The following is a 23,551-nucleotide window of genomic DNA, read 5'->3' on the forward strand; positions in this document are numbered from 1 at the left end:
TAGATAGATAGAAAGAATAGATTATACTTATTGTCTCCGCTGGCAGTCAGGCTCCTCGGTGCAGGCAGTCACTGTCAGGCAGCTGCAGATCCCGGGCAGGGGAGAAGGAGGAGGAGGGAGGGGGACTCGGGAGCCACAGCAGTGCAATGTAATTGGTGGAGGCGCCGCTGCAGCTGGCCCTCTCCTTTCACATAGGCTGCCCGCCGCCGCTGTGATGAGGGAAGCGCATCCCAGCATTCACAGTAGCGGAGGACAGCCTATGTGGAAGGAGAGGGACAGCTGCAGCAGTGCCTCCACCAATTACACTGCGCTGCTGCGGCTCCCTCCTCCACCTCCCTCCGCCACTGACCACCGAGTACTATGGAGCCTGTACTAAACGATTTTTAGTAAATCCAACCTGTGTCCTTGCCCTGGTGGATATAGTGGGGTCCCTGCACGGCCACAGTGTCCATGCCAGCGGCGCGGTCCGTCTACGGAGACCACGACCGGATCGCGATTTTGGCGGGTCCCGCCTGGGGGACCCTCTTACCTCCTCTCTATCGTGCGGCCATGCGATCCAGGAGAGCAGCGGCGGTATGTGTGCCTGATGAGACTGGAGGACATCCGCTGTAAGTACACGGCAACCAGGGCGCGGGAGTATACAGCGCCGCTGGGGGAGGTGAGGGAGCCACAGCACGATATGTCAGCATGACATATAGCACCAAGTCCTGTGCTGTGGTGGCCCTTGGAGTCTTCATTCTTGTCAGAAAAGCTCTTTTCAGGGCTGCCTAACACAGCCCTCCCTGTAAGCTGCCTGCACTGCAGGCACAAACTTACAAACTGAGCTCCAGTGCCTGGAGGCGGGGTTATAGAGGAGGCGGTGCAGTGCATCCTGGGAACAGTCAAAGCTTTAGCCTGTTGGTGCCTTGGATCAAGATCCAACTCTACACCCCAATGTTATACCCTGTGGAATACCAGTGTACCCCGCTGCAGAAATAGGGGCTAATTCAACATGGATTGCAATTGCAAAGCTGCTAGCAGCAGCTTAGCAAATTCAATAAATAGCAATGCAAATACATTCTGTGATGGTTGCAATCGTCATCTGCTACGGCAAGCTGAGTAAGCCTCAGCTTACTCAGGCTGTCTGTCGCAGGGCATCTTGCGAGTCCAAGGAAACGATATCTCACGATGCAGTCCTTGGCCTCGCCACTCCCAGAAAATGGGGACAGCATGCCACCATTTCCAGACGCCCTTTCCCACAAGCACCTCTGTCTGTCAGTCAAGCAGAGGCGTTCGCAATGCGATCACAGGACCCGTTCTGCACATGCATAGAACGTGGCATGCACAGTTTCCCGATAATTGGAAAACTGCACAGGGGATCGCTCCTGCGATCCTCACTGAATAACCACCATAGGCCCTGCCTACTGGAAGAGGAAAATTTTACTCCTCCTGCTGCAAGCTATACCCATTAACTGTCCAGTCTAACTTAGTTTCCTTAGAGTAACATACCGGATCCTGGGGTCCCGGTACAGGGTCTAGCATTGTTACTTTGCCTCTGTTTGTGCACTTTTGGCCTCCTGTTCTGTCCCCAGTCCCTGAAGACACTTACCTATAATGTGGCTGGCATCCTTTTCCTGGTGGATCTTGCGATTCTGCCATCTTGGAATGATGCCACTTGTATGTCCAGCCAATCTGCATTCGGCAGGCCCTGGTTACATGATCCGCTCAGCAAATCAGCTTCCAAAGCACACAATTTACAGCAGGAAATGCTGGCAAGTCAATTTCCGGTACAACGTCTCACCCTGAAGTTTAGTACCTTGGCTCCTGGTGTTCTGTATTGTGTTCAGCATTCTGTCCAGTGTCCTTGCATTGGATATATGTGTATGCCTAGTACACCAGCATATGGGCCAACCCTGAAAACCTGCACCTGCCTACTATTCCAGCAGATGGATAAACCTGGAATCCTGTGCAGTTTATGCTGCTCCTACCACCTGCAATCCGTCCATAGCTCCCTCTTTGCTGCATTAGTGCATCTCTTCTACCTCCAGCATTCTGGTACATCCAGCATCATCGGGTCATGCAGCTTCAATCACACACCAGTATACCCAGCTAGCCCAAAGGGACCTGACCTGAATCTCAACCTTCCTAGTGCCTTGACACTTAGAAGGTGTACTTGACTGCACAGTGGGGAAACACAAGATACCTCCACAAAACTGCCTTGTATTGATCTTTGCTTCAGTCCCTTAATGTTTAAGCTCCAGGGGAAAGGGCCTATACTACTTGTGTTCCCCCATTGATGAGTAACAAAGAAAGTTTTAACTCTGAATATAAAAACTTGTGCTTCTAAATGGAACTAAGTACACTACTCAAAAAAGTAAAGGGAACACTAAAATAACACATCCTAGATCTGAATGAATGAAATATTCTTATTAAATACTTTGTTCTTTACATAGTTGAATGTGCTGACAACAAAATCACACAAAAATTATCAATGGAAATCAAATTTATTAACCCATGGAGGTCTGGATTTGGAGTCACCCTCAAAATTAAAGTGGAAAAACACACTACAGGCTGATCCAACTTTGAAGTAATGTCCTTAAAACAAGTCATAATGAGGCTCAGTAGTGTGTGTGGCCTCCACGTGCCTGTATGACCTTTATTTTTTTGAGCATTGTATTTGTCTTGGTACCAGCCTATCTGTGGTCATTAGAATTAGAACACTTATTAAAACCAGTTGCCATAATATTTTTTGAAGTGTATCTAAAGAGTGTTCTTCATGTTTAGCAATTCAAATTAGGAAACGAAGTAAGAGGAAAAGAAAGTTAATGGTGGACAATTTGAAGGAAATTTCAAGCAGCTGCATGCGTGAACAGCTGATAAATATTTCAGACACTCTCACCTCTTTCGATATTGCTCCTCCAACGCACAGTCTGATGGAAAGGAACATAACCGGAGGAGTGCAGTGGCTGTTATCTTGCCCTACTCAGCCAATAATCAACACTGACTTGTTACTGGTAAGCATCCTGTGTTTCTCATGTTTATGTATTTCTCTATCGTCCTAGTGGATGCTGGGGTTCCTGAAAGGACCATGGGGAATAGCGGCTCCGCAGGAGACAGGGCACAAAAAGTAAAGCTTTAGGATCAGGTGGTGTGCACTGGCTCCTCCCCCTATGACCCTCCTCCAAGCCTCAGTTAGGTTTTTGTGCCCGGCCGAGAAGGGTGCAATCTAGGTGGCTCTCCTAAAGAGCTGCTTAGAAAAGTTTAGCTTAGGTTTTTTATTTTACAGTGAGTCCTGCTGGCAACAGGATCACTGCATCGAGGGACTTAGGGGAGAAGAAGTGAACTCACCTGCGTGCAGGATGGATTGGCTTCTTTGGCTACTGGACATTAGCTCCAGAGGGACGATCACAGGTACAGCCTGGATGGTCACCGGAGCCTCGCCGCCGGCCCCCTTGCAGATGCTGAAAAGAGAAGAAGGTCCAGAATCGGCGGCAGAAGACTCCTCAGTCTTCTTAAGGTAGCGCACAGCACTGCAGCTGTGCGCCATTGCTCTCAGCACACTTCACACGGCAGTCACTGAGGGTGCAGGGCGCTGGGGGGGGGCGCCCTGGGCAGCAATGAAAATCCTTTTTTTGGCAAAAGATACCTCACATATAGCCTCCGGGGCTATATGGAGATATTTAACCCCTGCCAGAATCCATTTTTAAGCGGGAGACGAGCCCGCCGAAAAGGGGGCGGGGCCTATCTCCTCAGCACACAGCGCCATTTCCTCACACAGTTCCGCTGGTCAGGAAGGCTCCCAGGCTCTCCCCTGCACTGCACTACAGAAACAGGGTTAAATCAAGAGAGGGGGGGCAAAATTTGGCGAAATTGTGATTTTATAAAAGCAGCTATAAGGGAGCACTTATTATAAGGCTATCCCTGTAAAATATAGCGCTTTGGTGTGTGCTGGCAAACTCTCCCTCTGTCTCCCCAAGGGGCTAGTGGGGTCCTGTCCTCTATCAGAGCATTCCCTGTGTGTGTGTGCTATATGTCGGTACGTGTGTGTCGACATGTATGAGGACGATGTTGGTGAGGAGGCGGAGCAAATTGCCTGTAATGGTGATGTCACTCTCTAGGGAGTCGACACCGGAATGGATGGCTTATTTATGGAAATTACGTGACAATGTCAACACGCTGCAAGCCGGTTGACGACATGAGAGGGCCGGCGAACAAATTAGTATCTGTCCAGGCGTCTCAAACACCGTCAGGGGCTGTAAAATGCCCATTTACCTCAGTCGGTCGACACAGACCCAGACACGGACACTGATTTCAGTGTCGACGGTGAAGAAACAAACGTATTTTCTTTTAGGGCCACACGTTAAGGGCAATGAAGGAGGTGTTACATATTTCTGATACTCCAAGTACCACAAAAAAGGGTATTATGTGTGAGGTGAAAAAACTACCTGTAGTTTTTCCTGAATCAGATAAATTAAATGAAGTGTGTGATGATGCGTGGGTTTCCCCCGATAGAAAATTATTGGCGGTATACCCTTTCCCGCCAGAAGTTAAGGCGCGGTGGGAAACACCCCTCAGGGTGGATAAGGCGCTCACACGCTTATCAGAACAAGTGGCGGTACCATCTACGGATAGGGCCGTACTTAAGGAGCCAGCTGATAGGAGGCTGAAAAATATCCTAAAAAGTATACACACACATGCTGGTGTTATACTGCGACCAGCGATCGCCTCAGCCTGGATGTGCAGAGCTGAGGTGGCTTGGTCGGATTCCCTGACTAAAAATATTGATACCTTTGACAGGGACAGTATTTTATTGACTATAGAGCATTTAAAGGATGCATTTCTATATATGCGAGATGCGCAGAGGGATATTTGCACTCTGGCATCAAGAGTAAATGCGATGTCCATATCTGCAAGAAGATGTTTATGGACACGACAGTGGTCAGGTGATGCAGATTCCAAACGACACAAGGATGTATTGCCGTATAAAGGGGAGGAGTTATTTGGGGTCGGTCCATGGGACCTGGTGGCCAGGGCAACTGCTGGAAAATCCACCGTTTTTTACCCTAAGTCACATCTCTGCAGAAAAAGACACCGTCTTTTCAGCCTCAGTCCTTTCGTCCCTATAAGAGTCATATCTGCCCAGGGATAGAGGAAAGGGAAGAAGACTGCAGCAGGCAGCCCATTCCCAGGAACAGAAGCCCTCCACCGCTTCTACCAAGTTCTCAGCATGACGCTGGGACCGTACAGGACCCCTGGATCCTACAAGTAGAATCCAAGGGGTACAGATTAGAATGTCGAGAGGTTTCCCCCCTCGCAGGTTCCTGTAGTCTGCTGTACCAATGTCTCCCTCCGACAGGGAGGCAGTATTGAAAACAATTCACAAGCTGTATTCCCAGCGGGTGATAATAAATTTACCCCTCCGACAACAAGGAAAGGGGTATTACTCCACACTATATGGTGGTACTGAAGGCTAGGTGAGACCTATTCTAAATCTGAAAAATTTGAACACTTACAAGGGTTCAAATCCAGATGGAGTCACTCAGAGCAGTGATAGCAAAGAACAAGGGGACTATATGGTGTCCCGGGACATCAGGGATGCTTACCTCCATGTCCCAAAATTTGCCTTTTCTCACCAAGGGTACCTCAGGTTCGTGGTACAGAACTGTCACTATCAGTTTCAAGACGATGCCGTTGGATTGTCCAAGGCACCCCGGGTCCTTACCAAGGTAATGACCGAAAGGAGGATTCGTCTTCAAAGAAAATGGACGACCTCCTGATAAGAACAAGGTCCAGAGAACAGTTGGAGGTCGGAGTAGCACTATCTCAAGTAGTTCTACGACAGCACGGGTGGATTCTAAATATTCCAAAACCGCAGTTGTTCCGACGACACGTCTGCTGGTCCTAGGGATGATTCTGGACACAGTCCAGGAAAAGGTGTTTCTCCCAGAGGAGAAAGCCAGGGAGTTATCCGAGCTAATCGGGATCCTCCTAAAACCAGGAAAAGTGTCAGTGCATCATTGCACAAGAGTCCTGGTAAAAATGGTGGCTTATTACGAAGCGCTTCCATTCGGCAGATTTCACGCAAGAACTCTTCAGTGGGATCTGCTGGACAAATGGTCCGGATCGCATCTTCAGATGCATCAGCGGATAACCCTATATCCAAGGACAAGGGTGTCTCTCCTGTGGTGATTACAGAGTGCTCATCTTCTAGAGGGCCGCAGATTCGGCATTCAGGATTGGATGCTCGTGACCACGGAGGCCAGCCTGAGAGGCTGGGGAGCAGTCACACATGGAGTGTGATCAAGTCTGGAGAATTCTCTCCACATAAATATACTGGAGCTAAGAACAAATTTATAATGCTCTAAGCTTAGCAAGACCTCTGCTTCAAGGTCAGCCGGTATTGATCCAGTGGGATAACATCACGGCAGTCGCCCACGTAAACAGAAAGGGCGGCACAAGAAGCAGGAGGGCAGTGACAAAACTGCAAGGATTTTTCGCTAGGCGGAAAATCATGTGATAGCACTGTCAGCAGTGTTCATTCCGGGAGTGGACGACTGGGAAGCAGACTTCCTCAGCAGGCACGACCTCCACCCGGGAGAGTGGGAACTTCATCGGGAAGTTTTCCGCATGATTGTGAACCGTTGGGAAAGACCAAAGGTGGACATGATGGCGTCCCGCCCGAACAAAAAAATGGGACAGGTATTGCGCCAGGTCACGAGACCTTCAAGCGATAGCTGTGGACGTCCTGGTAACACCGTGGGTGTAACAGTCGGTGTATGTGTTCCCTTCTCTGCTTCTCATAACCAAGGTATTGAGAATTATAAGACATAGAGGAGTAAGAACTATACTCGTGGCTTCGGATTGGCCAAGAGGGACTTGGTAACCGGAACTTCAAGAGATGCTCACAGAGGACTAATGGCCTCGGGAGCTAAGAAGGGATTTGCTTTCAGCAAGTACCATGTCTGTTCCAAGAGGAACCGTGGCATCGTCATTTAAGAAAGGACCTGCTCCAGCAGGGACCTTGTCTGTTCCAAGACTTACCGCGACTGCGTTTGACGGCATGGCGGTTTGAACGCCGGATCCTAAGGGAAAAGGCATTCCGGAAGAGGTCATACCTACCCTGGTCAAAGCCAGGAAGGAGGTGACCGCACAACGTTATCACCACATGTGGTAAAAATATGTTGCGTGGGTGAGGCCAGGAGGGCCCCACGAAAAAATTTCAACTAGGTCGATTTCTGCACTTCCTGCAAACAGGAGTGTCTATGAGCCTCAAATTGGGGTCCATTAAGGTTCAAGTTTCGGCCCTATAGATTTTCTTCCAGAAAGAATTGGCTTCAGTTCCTGAAGTCCAGACGTTGTCAAGGGAGTATTGCATATACAGCCCTTGTGTGCCTCCAGTGGCACCGTGGGATCTCAACGTAGTGTTGGGATTCCTCAAATCATATTGGTTTGAACCACTCAAATCTGTGGATTTGAAATATCTCACATGGAAAGTGACCATGCTGTTGGCCCTGGCCTCGGCCAGGCGATTGTCAAAATTGGCGGTTTTGTCTTACAAAAGCCCATATTTGATTTTCCATTCGGACAGGGCAGAACTGCGGACTCGTCCCCAGTTTCTTCCTAAGGTGGTGTCAGCGTTTCACCTGAAACAACCTATTGTGGTGCCTGCGGCTACTAGGGACTTGGAGGACTCCAAGTTGCTAGACGTTGTCAGGGCCCTGAAAATATATATATATATATAATTCCAGGACGGCTGGAGTCAGAAAGTCTGACTTGCTGTTTATATTGTAGGCACCCAAAAAGCTGGGTGCTCCTGCTTCTAAGCAGACTATTGCTCGTTGGATTTGTAGTACAATTCAGCTTGCACATTCTGTGGCAGGCCTGCCACAGCCAAAATCTGTAAATGCCCATTCCACAAGGAAGGTGGGCTCATCTTGGGCGGCTGCCCGAGGGGTCTCGGCTTTACAACTTTGCCGAGCAGCTACTTGGTCAGGGGCAAACACGTTTGCTAAATTCTACAAATTTGATACCCTGGCTAAGGAGGACCTGGAGTTCTCTCATTCGGTGCTGCAGAGTCATCCGCACTCTCCCGCCCGTTTGGGAGCTTTGGTGTAATCCCCATGGTCCTTTCAGGAACCCCAGCATCCACTAGGACGATAGAGAAAATAAGAATTTACTTACCGATAATTCTATTTCTCGGAGTCCGTAGTGGATGCTGGGCGCCCATCCCAAGTGCGGATTATCTGCAATACTTGTACATAGTTACAAAAATCGGGTTATTATTGTTGTGAGCCATCTTTTCAGAGGCTCCGCTGTTATCATACTGTTAACTGGGTTTAGATCACAGGTTGTACAGTGTGATTGGTGTGGCTGGTATGAGTCTTACCCGGGATTCAAAATCCTTCCTTATTGTGTACGCTCGTCCGGGCACAGTATCCTAACTGAGGCTTGGAGGAGGGTCATAGGGGGAGGAGCCAGTGCACACCACCTGATCCTAAAGCTTTACTTTTTGTGCCCTGTCTCCTGCGGAGCCGCTATTCCCCATGGTCCTTTCAGGAACCCCAGCATCCACTACGGACTCCGAGAAATAGAATTATCGGTAAGTAAATTCTTATTTTTAGTCTGAAAGAGAATGCCACATTGCTATTAATATTATAATATTAGCCATATTCTTTTTCTACTCAAGGACACAATCAATGTGCTAGAGTGATGTAGGATCATGGGCATAACTATAGTGGGTGCAAAGGGTGCCATTGCTATGGGCCCAGAGGCTTAACAGGAGCCTGGACACAGGTTATAAAGTTACATACCAATTTCCCAGATTTGCCTGCTAATCAATTAGGTCTGATCCATTGCCCAGCCTAAATTGTTTGACATTATTTTTTCAGTGAGAGGAGTGTGTAGTAGATGTTATAATGCTAAAAGAGCACTGTAATGTGACATAATTTGAACTGGAGGCCACTGTAATGTGGCATAAAGGCTCTCATTTATATGTGAATGGAGGTTCTGTCACAGCTGCTTACACAGAAACACTAATATGGTAATGTAGCAGAAGGCATCATGCATCCTGCTGTATTACTGATCCAAACTGCATCCTAGGATGCAGTGTCAGATCATCTGCAACACCATCGGCCGGCTGCGTGACCCATGGGGTTGCACAAGCTTGCTGCTGCAGCTGCTACCTAGAGGCCAGGAAATCTCCATCCTCTAATGGAGATCCTGTCCTGTACTCTCCCCCGCAGCAGTGGCGACATGCCTCCATTTGGAGAAACAGACTGTTGTCACCTCCTCACCACCCCCAAACAGCATCAGACTGTCAAGAACTGTTTGACTGATCTCTGCAAGTGCATAGATAAGCTAAAGCAGGGGGGACTTATCAGTTGCCCCTGACACATGCTCTGCGTGTGGGAAAGAGGGGGTATATGCCTATAGGGGTGGGGAAGTAACCCCTGGGGGATCTATCATCAATGGGGGTGGGAGGAGGAATAATATATAAAGAAATATGCCGCTGGAGGTGTGTAAAATAATAATAATAAAACACATTGGTCACAGGGTAGAAGGAGGAGGGGGGGTTGCATAAAAAAGGAGATTTATTGTAGACTTACCATTGTTAAATCTCTTTCTACGAGGTACACTGGATTCCACAGGCCGCCTCGCAAGATGCCCTGCGACAGACAGCCTTAGTAAGCTGAGGCTTACTCAGCTTGCCGTAGCAGATGACGATTGCGACCATCACAGAATGCATTTGCATTGCTATTTATTGAATTTGCTAAGCTGCTGCTAGCAGCTTTGCAATTGCAATCCATGTTGAATTAGCCCCTATTTCTGCAGCGGGGTACACTGGTATTCCACAGGGAATAACATTGGGTGGTGTAGAGTTGGATATTGATCTGAGGCACCAACAGGCTAATGCTTTGACTGTTCCCAGGATGCACTGCACCACCTCCTCTATAGCCCCGCCTCCAGGCACTGGAGCTCAGTTTTGTTAACCAGTCCAATGCAGTAGCAGGTAGGAGAAACCGTAGATGTTAGTCACATAGAACCACATTCTCACGACAGGAGAATGAACTAACGGCTAATGCCCCATACAAACCCAAAGAAGCTAAGTGCATCAGGGTGGGCGGCCTGTGGAATCCAGTGTACCTCGTAGAAAGAGATTTAACAATGGTAAGTCTACCATAAATCTCCTTTTCTGCAGCATGGTACACTGGTATTCTACAGGGAATAACATCGGGGATGTCCTAAAGCAGTTCCTCATGGGAGGGGACGCACCGTAGCGGGCACAAGAACCCGGCGTCCAAAGGAAGCATCCTGGGAGGCGGAAGTATCAAAGGCATAGAACCTAATGAACGTGTTCACTAAAGACCACGTAGCCGCCTTGCACAATTGTTCTGCGGGCGGGTCGCCCAAGAAGGTCCAACCGACTGAGTAGAATGGGCCTTGATAGCAGCAGGAGCTGTGAGCCCAGTCTGTGCATAAGCTTGTACAATCACCATTCTAATCCATCTGGCCAAGGTTTGCTTATTCGCAGGCCAGCCACATTTGTGAAAACCAAAAAGTACAAAAAGAGAATCTGACCTTCTGATAGAGGCAGTCCTTTCCACATAAATACGGAGAGCCCGTACCACGTCCAAAGATCTTTCTTTGGAGGACAAACCAGAAGAGATGAAGGCCGGAACCACAATCTCCTGGTTAAGGTGAAAAGATGATAACACCTTAGGTAAATAACCAGGGCGAGTTCGAAGTAAAAAATCAGAAAGGGTGGACAGGACAAGACAGGACAAAGCAACTAAGTCCGACACCCTTCTAGCAGAGGCAATAGCCAACAGAAACATGACCTAAAGCGTAAGGTATTTAAGGTCCACAGACTCAAGAGGTTCAAATGGAGACTCTTGCAGGGCATTTTAGATGACAGACAGATCCCAGGGAGCCACAGGAGGAACATAACGAGGATGAATCCTTAGAACACCCTGAGTGAAAGTGTGAACGTCAGGAATAGACGCAATTTTTCTCTGAAACCACACCGACAAGGCAGATATATGAACCTTGAGGGAGGCCAGACGAAGGTCCAAGTCTAGGCCTTGTTGTAGAAAAGCCAAAAGTCTGGAAGTTTTGAAAGTATATGCATCATAATTCTTAGCGGCACACCATGTGAAGAAAGAATTCCAAACCCTGTAATAAATCAAAGCTGAAGCTGGTTTACGGGCTTTCAACATAGTTTGAATGACCGCCTCAGAGAATCATTTTGCCCTCAGGAGTGATGCTTCAAAAGCCACGCCATCAAAGCCAGTCTGGCCAGGTCTGGGTAGACAAAAGGGCCCTGATTGAGGAGGTCTGGGCGTTGAGGAAGTAGAAGAGGATGCTCTATCGAGAGACCCTGCAGATCTGAGAACCAATGCAGTCTGGGCTACGCTGGAGCGATTAGAAGTAGTATTCCTCCTTCATGCTTGAAGTTTCGTATTACCCTGGGCAGGAGTGACTGGAGGGAACACATATGGCAGCCGAAAGTTCCATGGAATTGCCAGTGCATCCACGAACACTGCTTGAGGATTCCTTGTCCTTGCTCCGAAGACTGGAACCTTGTGATTGTGTCGAGATGCCATCAGGTCTACATCTGGTAGGCCCCACTTGTCCACTAGGAGTTGAAAGACTTTGGGATGAAGACTCGACTCTCCGGCGTGCACGTCCTGACTGAGGAAGTCCTCTTCCCAGTTGAGGACTCCCGGAATGAACACTGCCGATATGGCTGGCAAATGGCGTTCCGCCTATTGGAGGATTTTTGACACTTCCATCATTGCCCTGTGGCTTCAAATGCCGCCTTGATGATTTATGTATGCCTGTGTGGTGGTGTTGTCTGATTGTACTTGAATAGGCCTGTTGTGTACCAGAGGCAGGGCCAGTGTCAACACACTGAACACTGCCCGCAATTCCAGAATATTTATCGGGAGGAGAGATTCCTCCCTGGTGTCAGGAATCGACTTACCAGGCTGACATCCGTCCGCCGCTGCGGACTCCGTCCTGGCTCCCTGCGGTCACCTGTCACCTATGCCCCTGCCATGGGACATCATCAAGGGCCTGGGAACACTCCTGAGACAGCGGGCATGTAGCGCGCCGCGTCCCTGCTAGGCCGCAGCGTGGGCGCCGCCATGACAGTCTGTAAACAGCCAGTATACTGCGGCCAATCCGGTGCTTGGCCGCACCCACTTTCCTTCACTCATCCAATCCCTGTGCACCATGGGGTACATAAGAGACTGCAGGATCAGTCTGCAGGCATCCTGGACTTTGTGTCTCTCCAGCGACCCATGTGAAAGGATCTGTTCCTGTTCCTCCTGTGTTCCTGGTTCTCTGCTTAAGAACTTGTACTCCTGGTTACTCTGCACAGCTCCGTGGAACTTCAAGGCCCAGCAATACCTGCAACCTGCAAATAAGGCTTCACACTCATCACCACCTTGTGTGCTTCAGCCTGCAGTTGAAGACTGACTCCAGGTGTGTTTCATTCCTCCACCTGTGATACAGCTTGCTGCTGCCAGTGCCTCATCACCTGCACTGTGAAGTCAGACTCCTGCCTCTGCTCAGGTTTGCCATTCTACACCTTGCTGCCTAAGTTTCCTGTTTTAAAACCTGCACTGGTTTCCAAACCAGAACCATTTCACAAACACTTGTTCTTCTGTTTATATATTACCGGATATTATTTTCTCAAGTCATCTGTCATCCATTGCCATAGACTTTCAGTTATCATACTGAGTGATTGACTTTATTCATCGGTTATTATTGTTTCTGCTACCATTCTGTGTTATATCATCTGCCAAATAAAATACCATTGCGCTCATGCGCAGGAACGTTATCCAGCCTCCTCGTTTTCTCCCATCTACCTCCACTGACCCACTAGCGCCCCCTCCGGGGACACAGCCCAAACACAATCTGACAGTAAGTCCAGGATCGATGGACTCGGATGGTGGACGGAGTGTGGGGTCAGAGGCCTTGCAAAATCTGGTCTCCCGTCTGGATGGTCAAGAGGTTGCGCAGCAGCAGATGCTTCAATTCCTGCAAGGGATGTCCTCCCGATTAGATACACTACAGCAATCTCTGCCTAGTGTACTCTCTCCTACTGTTTCTGTTACTCCAGCACCTGCCAGTGCTGTGAGTTCTTCTATGCCGGCTGCATCAGCTCCAGTGTCACGTCTGCATCTGCCCGTGCCGAGCAAGTATGATGGCAGTCCTAAGTTATGTCGCGGGTTTCTCAATCAATGTGAAATACAGTTTGAGTTATTGCCACATAATTTCCCCACGCCAAGATCCAAGGTTGCCTACATCATCTCCTTACTCTCTGGATCTGCTCTGAGTTGGGTGTCTCCTCTGTGGGAACGTGCTGACCCTCTGATTAACAACTACACAGACTTCGTGTCAACCTTCAGACGGATCTTTGACGAGCCTGGTCGTGCGACATCAGCTTCGGCAGACCTGATCCAACTTCGTCAAGGTACCCGAAGCATGGGACAATATGTCATCCAGTTCCAGACGTTGGCTGCAGAGGTTCAGTGGAACAACCAAGCTCTGGTAGCAGCTTTCTGGCACGGACTCTCGGATCGGATCAAGGATGAACTGGCGACCCGTGACATTCCTGTTCAACTGTCTGATTTGATCTCCCTGTGCATTAAGTTGGACTCTCGCATCCGCGAACGCAATAATGAACGCGCTCGGAGTGAGCCACGCAGATCAAGGTTCATACCTTCTGTACAGTTCCAGTCTCCCTCTTCTGACGAGCCTATGCAGATAAATAGGTCCCGCCTAACTCCTGAAGAGCGGGCAAGAAGAATACGTGAGAGACTCTGCCTATACTGTGCTGCTGCGGGCCATCAGATTAACTCCTGCACGGTGCGTTCGGGAAACGCCAGATCCTGACTTGTAAGGGAGGAGTCAAGTTAGGATCTTTCAGTCAAGCTCCTTCTCAACAAGACCTCATCCTTCCAGTGATGCTAGAGACTCCAGTTGGGCTCCAGTCTGCGTCAGCATTAGTGGACTGCGGTGCTGCAGGAAACTTTATCACCCAAGCTGCGGTAAATAAATTTTGCCTATCTACCTGTGAACTTTCTTGTCCAGTTTACATTACTGCTGTGGATGGTAGTCGAATCTCCAAGGGGAACATTTCTCATCAAACTGTTCCAGTGGTTCTGGGAGTTGGATTTCTCCATTCTGAACTGATCAAGTTCCTGGTCATCCCTCAAGCCACCCAGGAGATTGTCTTGGGCATGCCCTGGCTCCAGCTACATAATCCACAGTTTGACTGGTCAACGTTGCAGCTTACCTCATGGGGTTCACATTGTCATCAATCCTGCTTAGCCCAAGTGTGTCCCATTAAGTCTACCGAAGTAAAGACACAGTCAAGTCTCCCAGCAGCTTATCAAGACTTCTCAGACGTCTTCTGTGAAAAGGCTGCTGATATCCTGCCGCCCCATAGGGAATGGGATTGTCCCATCGATCTCCTTCCTGGCAAGAAGCCACCTAGGGGGCGCACCTACCCGTTGTCTGTTCCTGAAACTGAGGCGATGAGTAATTACATCAGAGAGAATCTTCAGAAGGGATTCATCCGTCCGTCATCATCTCCCGCTGGTGCAGGTTTCTTCTTTGTTAAAAAGAAGGATGGAGGACTGCGTCCGTGCATTGACTATCGGGGTCTCAATGACATTACTATCAAGAATAGTTATCCATTACCACTCATTACCGAATTATTTGACAGAGTTAAAGGAGCCCGCATCTTCACCAAGTTAGATCTCCGCGGTGCCTATAATCTCATCAGAATCCGGAGTGGTGACGAGTGGAAGACAGCTTTCAACACTCGAGATGGCCATTATGAATACCTGGTAATGCCATTTGGGTTGAGTAATGCCCCAGCAGTGTTCCAACACTTTGTGAACGAAATCTTTCGTGATGTCCTGTATAAGTACCTAGTTGTTTACTTAGATGATATCCTTATCTTCTCCCAAGACCTTCCATCTCATCGTCTACAAGTTTGTGAAGTTCTCCGACGTCTTCGTGAGAACCGGCTCTACGGGAAACTATCTAAATGCACCTTTGAAGTTCCCTCTATACCCTTCCTGGGTTATATAATTTCCGGATCGGATCTTCAGATGGACCCGACAAAATTGGAAGCTATTGCCAATTGGTCCATTCCAAACTCTCTCAAGTCTATCCAGCGATTCCTGGGTTTCGCCAACTACTATAGAAAATTTATTCGAGGATTCTCCACTCTCATCGCTCCTATTACCAACCTGACTCGGAAAGGGGCAGACCATTCCAACTGGTCAGAAGAAGCCTTGGCAGCCTTCCAGAAGATCAAGCTAGCCTTTATGTCTGCTCCAGTGCTGTCTCAGCCAGATGTCAACAGACCATTCGAGTTGGAGGTAGATGCCTCTACAGTTGGGGTTGGAGCTGTTCTCTCCCAGAAGGGATCCGATGGGAAAGTCCACCCTTGTGGATTTTATTCTCGAAAGTTTCTTCCTGCAGAAGCTAACTACTCCGTGGGAGATCAAGAACTACTGGCGATCAAGCTGGCTCTCGAGGAATGGAGATATCTCCTAGAAGGGGCCAAACATCCGTTTAATATCTACACGGATCATAAAAACCTGCTATATTTAAAGGCAGCTCAGTGCCTTAACCCTCGCCAGTCCAGGTGGGCTATGTTTTTCTCACGTTTTAATTTCAAGCTTCATTTCCGCCCAGGTTCGCAGAATGTGAAAGCTGACGCGTTATCCCGATCCATGGAATCTGAAGAAGGAACATCTGACTCAGTGCCACATTCCATCCTGAGTCCCGTGGTTTTCGCTGCATCTCAAGTCTCCCCAGCTCCTCCTCCTGGTAAGACTTTTGTTTCCCCAGATCTCCGTCCCAAGTTGCTATCTTGGGCCCATCAATCCAAGTTCACTGGTCATCCTGGGGTCCTGAAGACCTTCAAGTTCCTTTCTGCTACATATTGGTGGCCAAAGATGAAAATGGACATCCAGGATTTCGTGGCATCCTGTCCTAAATGTGTGCAGCACAAGACTCCTCGTCAGTCTCCAGCAGGTCAGTTACAACCACTGTCTATCCCTAGTCGTCCCTGGTCACACCTGTCCATGGATTTTATCACCGACCTTCCTCCTTCTCAAGGACATAATACCATTTGGGTTGTAGTGGACAGATTCACCAAGATGGCTCATTTTGTTCCTCTCCAGGGTCTCCCTTCTGCCCCAAAACTTGCCCAAATCTTCCTACGGGAGATTTTCCGCTTACATGGTTTACCCTCTGAAATAATATCTGACCGGGGGGTACAGTTTGTAGCGAGGTTTTGGAGGGCCCTCTGTTCTGCCATGCAGGTCAAACTGAAGTTTTCATCTTCATACCATCCTCAGACGAATGGGCAGACAGAGAGGGTCAATCAAGAACTTGAGACTTTTTTAAGATTATATGTTTCATCTTCCCAGGATGACTGGTTCGATCTGCTCCCATGGGCCGAGTTTGCCCACAACTTTCGATACCATACTGCCACTGAAACGACACCATTCTTTGCAGTATATGGGCAACATCCCCGTGTACCTGATTTCCAAGAGCTCCCTCATATGGATGTTCCTGCTGCCACTACTGCTCTGACTCAGTTTTCATCTATTTGGAGAAAAATTCACGTTTCCCTCAAAAAGGCCTCCAGTCGGTACAAGGTCTTTGCCGACCGCAAGAGACGTGCGGTTCCCCATTTGAAACCTGGGGACAAGGTTTGGCTATCAACCCGTAACCTCCGTCTCAGGGTCCCATCCATGAAGTTTGCACCACGCTTCATTGGTCCTTACCCTGTCGAAAGAGTCATCAACCCAGTGGCCTATAAATTAAAGTTACCATCTTCCCTTCGTATACCTAACGCTTTTCATATTTCTCTCCTCAGACCTCTAGTCCTAAACCGCTTTCAGAATACTCTTCCAGTAGGTCCCAAGGTTCGAACTCAGCGGGGCGTGGAATTCGAGATCAACAAAATTCTGGACTCCCGTTGTCGGTATGGACGTCTCCAGTACCTGGTCGATTGGTCCGGTTATGGCCCAGAGGAGAGAAGTTGGGTGAATTCGTCCGATGTCCATGCTCCTAGGTTGGTCCGTGTCTTCCACAGCACTCATCCCTCCAAGCCACGTGGGTGTTCGGTGTCCACCCCTAAAGGAGGGGGTACTGTCAGGAATCGACTTACCAGGCTGACATCCGTCCGCCGCTGCGGACTCCGTCCTGGCTCCCTGCGGTCACCTGTCACCTATGCCCCTGCCATGGGACATCATCAAGGGCCTGGGAACACTCCTGAGACAGCGGGCATGTAGCGCGCCGCGTCCCTGCTAGGCCGCAGCGTGGGCGCCGCCATGAGAGTCTGTAAACAGCCAGTATACTGCGGCCAATCCGGTGCTTGGCCGCACCCACTTTCCTTCACTCATCCAATCCCTGTGCACCATGGGGTACATAAGAGACTGCAGGATCAGTCTGCAGGCATCCTGGACTTTGTGTCTCTCCAGCGACCCATGTGAAAGGATCTGTTCCTGTTCCTCCTGTGTTCCTGGTTCTCTGCTTAAGAACTTGTACTCCTGGTTACTCTGCACAGCTCCGTGGAACTTCAAGGCCCAGCAATACCTGCAACCTGCAAATAAGGCTTCACACTCATCACCACCTTGTGTGCTTCAGCCTGCAGTTGAAGACTGACTCCAGGTGTGTTTCATTCCTCCACCTGTGATACAGCTTGCTGCTGCCAGTGCCTCATCACCTGCACTGTGAAGTCAGACTCCTGCCTCTGCTCAGGTTTGCCATTCTACACCTTGCTGCCTAAGTTTCCTGTTTTAAAACCTGCACTGGTTTCCAAACCAGAACCATTTCACAAACACTTGTTCTTCTGTTTATATATTACCGGATATTATTTTCTCAAGTCATCTGTCATCCATTGCCATAGACTTTCAGTTATCATACTGAGTGATTGACTTTATTCATCTGTTATTATTGTTTCTGCTACCATTCTGTGTTATATCATCTGCCAAATAAAATACCATTGCGCTCATGCGCAGGAACGTTATCCAGCCTCCTCGTTTTCTCCCATCTACCTCCACTGACCCACTAGCGCCCCCTCCGGGGACACAGCCCAAACACAATCTGACACCTGGTCCACGACCCTGAAGAGAGTGTTCCTCCAACACCGTGCCCCAACCTCACAGACTGGCGTTTGTTGTCAGGAGGACCCAGTTGGAGATCCAGAAGGGACGGCCCCTGCTCAACTGTGGGTCCTGTAGCCACCAACTCAGTGACAGACGAACCTCCGGAGTCAAGGAGATCATTTGAGACCTGATCCGGTAGGGCAGGCCATCCCACAGGGAAAGAATTAACCTCTGCAGAGAACGGGAATTAAATTGAGCATACTCTACCATGTTGAATGCCAATACCATGAGGCCTAGTACTTGCATCGCCGAGTATATTGACACTCTCTGACGAGTTTGTAATGTATGCTACGGTTTTCCCCCTTCTTATGCTATGTATTCCCCCTTCATGTTGCTGCTTGGCAATGCATTGTACCACAAAGAATTCCTAGTGTACGTGAGTACACCTGGCCAATAAAGCTGATTCTGATTCTGAGAGAGGAAGTATCTGGTCCTGTCCTGAAGTTTCAGGACCTTCACTGGAGACAAGAACAATCGTTGGTTGTGTGTCCAACAATGCCCCCAGGTGCACCATGCAAAGTAGGGACCAGTGAGGACTTCTTCCAGTTGATGAGCCACCCATGGGCTTGTAGGAATTGGACCGTCAGTTTCAGATGACTGAGGAGAACCTCTGGGGAGTTCACCAGGATCAGCAAGTCGTCCAGATACGGTATGATTCTGATACCATGACAGTGGATAAGAGCTGTCATGACTGCCATGACCTTGGTGAAGATAGGAGGAGCTTTGGACAGTCCGAAAGGCAAGGCCTGGAATTGATAATGTAGGTTGCCCTTTGCTTTCCCTGCAGGTCGAAAGGAATGAAAATTTGTACTCTTAGACTTCGGAGCAGAAGGATTAGTACTTGGGAGAAATGCAGTCTTAGCTGTTGCCAAGTCAGTCACAATCTTGTTCAGATCTTCTCTAAATAGTATGTCTCCCTTTTGGAGTCCAGGTCCACTTTCCAGGACCTTAACCACAAAATCCGGTGAGCCAGGATAGACGTAGTAGAGGCCTTGGCCGTCATTACGCCTGCATCAGAGGCCGTCTCCTGAATATAGTGAGAGGCTGTGGTAATATACGACAGATATTGTCTGGCAGTGTCGGAAAATTTTAGAGGTAGCTCTTCCTCTATTGCCTGAACCCATGCTTCAATAGCTTTTGCAGCCCAAGAGGCTGCCATAGTGGGTCGATGCTCAGCATCGGTAAGTATGTAAATAGACTTCAGGCATACCTCTACATTCTTATCCGTCGGTTCCTTCAGTGACAGTGGTGACAGGCACAGTAGAAGATACCACAAGACGGGTGACATGAGAGTCCACCCGCGGTGGAGTTTCCCACTTGTTACTCAACTCTGCAGGGATAGGGTAACGAGCTAGCATCTTTTTGGACAGGGAGAATTTCTTCCCTGGAGATGACCAGGATTCCTGATGTATGTCAATTAAAAGATCAGAATGCGGTAAAACTACTTTAGCAACCTTCGGTTCAATATCATCATCAATCTGGAGAATTAGCTTGATAGCCTCCACTAGGTCAGGAACATCAACTTGAGTTGTAGATTCCTCATTAAAGCTACTGTATCAGTGTCAGTATTATCCCCATCCTCATCGGAAGAATCATCCGAAATATTAGTGGATTGTGAGGAAGAAATTGCCTGTTTAGATGACCCCTTGGCCCCAGCAGAGCGAGGGTTAGGTTTTTGTCTAACCAAAGACTGATTTAATTGTTGTAACTGGGTAGACAGAGCATCCGCCCAAGGCGGGTGGACTACAGGGACAATATGTGGCTGCAATTGCACGGGAGGTCCCTCAGGGGCCGTAACAAATTTGACAAAGCAGCCCAAGGTGGGTCTTTGGGTCTTGATTTGCCACAGGTGCTGCAAACTAACTGGAAAGTGCAGGGCACGCAGTAGCTGAACCCTCAGCTGATACCTTTTCCTCAGACAAATCCGTAGCGCCAGCACTGCATGATGCAGGAGCGTCTGCGGATTTCCCGCCCTGTGTAGCAGACATTATTGGGAATGTAGCCGTAGGGCACAGCAGTGCAATATAGCCACACAAACACAATACCTGCAAAAAAAAACAAAAAAAAAAACTGTGTTATGTGATAGCATATGCAAAGCACAAAACAGAGGATTTAAGCAGTGTGAGGTGGCTGAAACACACTGAAAAATACAAAACAGTATATCCTGTGGAACACTATGGGTGAGATTAAAATGATATATCACGCCCAATTTCCTTTCTAAAATGATCTCCGTTATCGCGCATATTGCGCCCATAGTAATCAGGTTTACTCTGTAAAGGGTTGGGTGCCTCGCTACTCCGGGGGTAGCGAGCTGAAATAATGATACAACATCCCTGAGGGCAGAAACAGAACAGGTGTGGAAAGGGGTGAAAAGAATTGAATCCCGCCCTATATTTGAAATGAGACCCTGACGCACTTAGACCCCCAGGGTACAGAATATAGTGATAGCAATACGTGTGATACACAGAATAGAATCCACACAGCAGCTATAGGTACACACAGTCACAGGCAGGGGCGGATCCAGAACAAAATGACAGGGGGGGCACCATGACAGGGGAAGGCGGGGGGGGGGGGGGGAGGGGGATTTTTGCGCACGCTCCTGGGAAGGTGGGTGTGGTCTCATAACAAGGGTTGTGACGTCACAGTGCCATACCAACGAGCCACAACCTCATTTTTTATCACGCTGTGGACATGGAGTACAGGTCTGGTGGCTAGTGAGTGACAGGGTGAGTATACAAGGACAGGTCTGGTAGGGGACAGGGTGAGTGTGCGGGGATAGGGTGAGTGTGCAGGGGCAGGTCTGGTAAGGGACAGGGTGAGTGTGCAGGGACAGGTCTGGTAGGGGATAGGGTGAGTGTGCAGGCACAGGTCTGGTAGGGGATAGGGTGAGTGTGCAGGGACAGGTCTGGTAGGGGACGGAGTGAGTGCGTATATAGGGGGTATCACCTCATACAGGGCACACAGTATATAGGAATAGTATGGACAGGTATACAGGGGGAGTCACCTCAGTACACATGGCACAGTTTATAGGATATAGGGGGTATGGCACATATAGGCAATGACACTATAGTAGGTATATAAGTGAGGGTCTTACCCTGGCATAGGAGTCGGTCATATCATCCTCATGGTCGTCATGACCATGGCCCGTTGCGGTGGACACCGGCGCCTTGGAGGCCAGAGTGGAGCTGGTGTGGAGATTCTGCACACGGAGAGAGCGCAGAAACCGGGCAGCCCCGGAGAGCCGCAGCGCCCGCACACACAAGGGCATCGCCATGATCAGGCTGCCCTGACTGACAGCGACCGCAGCAGGTACAGGCAGCGGTGGGACCCAGCCACAGTAGTCCGGGCACACACACACACACACACACACACACACACACACACACACACACGAAAAAAGAAAAAAATCATATTGGCACACACAGAAAAAACCCACACACTAGCCACTACAGAAAACAATAAAACACATTGGTCACTACAGAAAAAAAACTACATTGGCCCCGGACAGTAAAAATAAAGATAATGTATGCCTCACAAAAAAAATAATACATTGGCCCCCAGGTGGAAAATATTAAAAGACATTGGCCTACAAAATAAAAAAAAGGGGTGGACAGTGTATGTGCTGCATTTGGTGGTGGGGAGGGGGGGGGGATTGGGGGTACTCTTTCTAGGGGGCTGACACACACAGACAGAAGCTGACACACAGGTTCTGACACTCACACAGATACTGACGCACTGTTGCTGACACAGACACACAGAAAGATGCTGATACTGACACATAGAAACATGCTGACAGACAGCTGTTGACACACAGACGCTAACACAGACAGACACTGACACTGACACACAGAAACATGCTGACACACTGACGCAGACAGATGTTGCCACAGACACTGACACACAGATGCTGATACATTGACAAACAGATGTTGACACAGATGCTGACTTACTGATATACACAAACTGACACTGAGGATTCAGGAATAACTTTCCTGCAGCTCTCCTAGGCATCCAAACCCTGACCTCCTATCATAGAACAGTCCCATCTTACACAGCGTGCAGTATCCGTGTATGTCTGACTTTGCAAATGCGTCCTCTCCCTGCAGCAGCGAGAGGACGCATTGCAAAGTCAGACATACACGGATACACGGGTGAGGGCAGCAGCCAGCAGACTCTCTCTTCACTGCCGCGGCTCCGGCTTGAAAGGGTTTCTGAGCATGCGCAGAAGCTCTTATCGCCGCAGCCGCGGATATAGGAGCCAATCCGCCGCTGTGACCACGCTACTCCGCTCCGGCCAGCCCTGCTTCCTGGTGACACGCTATATTCATAATACAGTAGCGGCATGGGCTGTGGGGACCGCAGGTTGCATGCGGTCCCCACAGCCCATGCAGCTACTGTATTATGAATATATCCTAAATGACAGGGGGGGCACGTGCCTGGGTGCCCCCCCCCTAAATCCGCCACTGGTCACAGGTACAATACAGAAATTATTACATAAAACAATAAGACTGCACTGGACTAGTAAATCTACATATAGATATGTATGTATACAGATATAACAATGCACAGTAAATACTGGATGTATATCACAGAATACTTGTACTACATATTAATATAGCAGTCCGCTTGTTCTTAACTAACACTGTCTAAAATGACATGTAGAATACTTAAGTGTCTGTAAATACACAGCGCTGACAAAACAGGTGGTTTTACAGAGGAAAAAGTGCTGGAGTCCTGGAGAGTCCTGCCGCAGTCCTGGAGATCAGCCCAGCTATGTAATGGCTACAAAATCTCAGGGAGTGAGGGAGAGATGCAGCTCCAGGGCGGGAACACCAGCAGTAGATGGCGTCCGGAGCTGGGGTCAGCACCTTATCCCCTCTGCTGGACTTCACCACCGGGTACTATGGAGCCTACATTAAATGGATTTTAGTAAATCTGACCTGTGCTCCCTGCCCTGGTGGATATAGTGGGGTCCCTGCACGGTCACAGTGTCCATGCCAGCGGCGCGGTCCGTCTCCTGGGACCGCAACCGGATCGCAATTTACTGGCGGGTCCACTCTGGGGACCCTCTTACCTCCTCTCTGTCGTGCATCCACGCGATCCAGGAGAGCAGCAGCGGTGGTGTGTTTAGAAACCGGTGTGTTCCGCTGCAAGTACCCGGGAACCAGGCCACGGGAGTATGCAGCACCGCTGAGGGAGGTGATGGAGCCACAGCACAGCATGATAGAATGACATAAAAGTGCTGTTGCCCTTGAAGTCTTCTTAAAAAGCTCTTTTCAGGGCTGCCTAGCGCAGCCTTTCCTGTTAGTGATCAAGATCCAACTCTACACCCCCGATGTTATTCCCTGTGGAATACCAAGGTATCC

At 49.1% G+C, this 23,551-nt stretch overlaps 1 protein-coding gene across 5 annotated transcripts in view; it reads left to right on the forward strand.

Moving 5' to 3' along the window:
* Window positions 1-23,551, forward strand: part of RAD21L1 (RAD21 cohesin complex component like 1) — a 619,411-nt gene that overhangs the window by 464,703 nt on the left and 131,157 nt on the right. For all 5 annotated transcript variants that reach the window (XM_063959128.1, XM_063959127.1, XM_063959130.1 and 2 more), the window contains one exon: window positions 2,764-2,993. In XM_063959128.1, coding sequence (XP_063815198.1) covers window positions 2,764-2,993 — 230 coding nt within the window. The remainder of the gene's footprint in view (window positions 1-2,763; window positions 2,994-23,551) is intronic.

Source organism: Pseudophryne corroboree, chromosome 3 (genome assembly GCF_028390025.1).
Source record: "Pseudophryne corroboree isolate aPseCor3 chromosome 3, aPseCor3.hap2, whole genome shotgun sequence".
Taxonomy (NCBI): Eukaryota; Metazoa; Chordata; class Amphibia; order Anura; family Myobatrachidae; genus Pseudophryne; species Pseudophryne corroboree.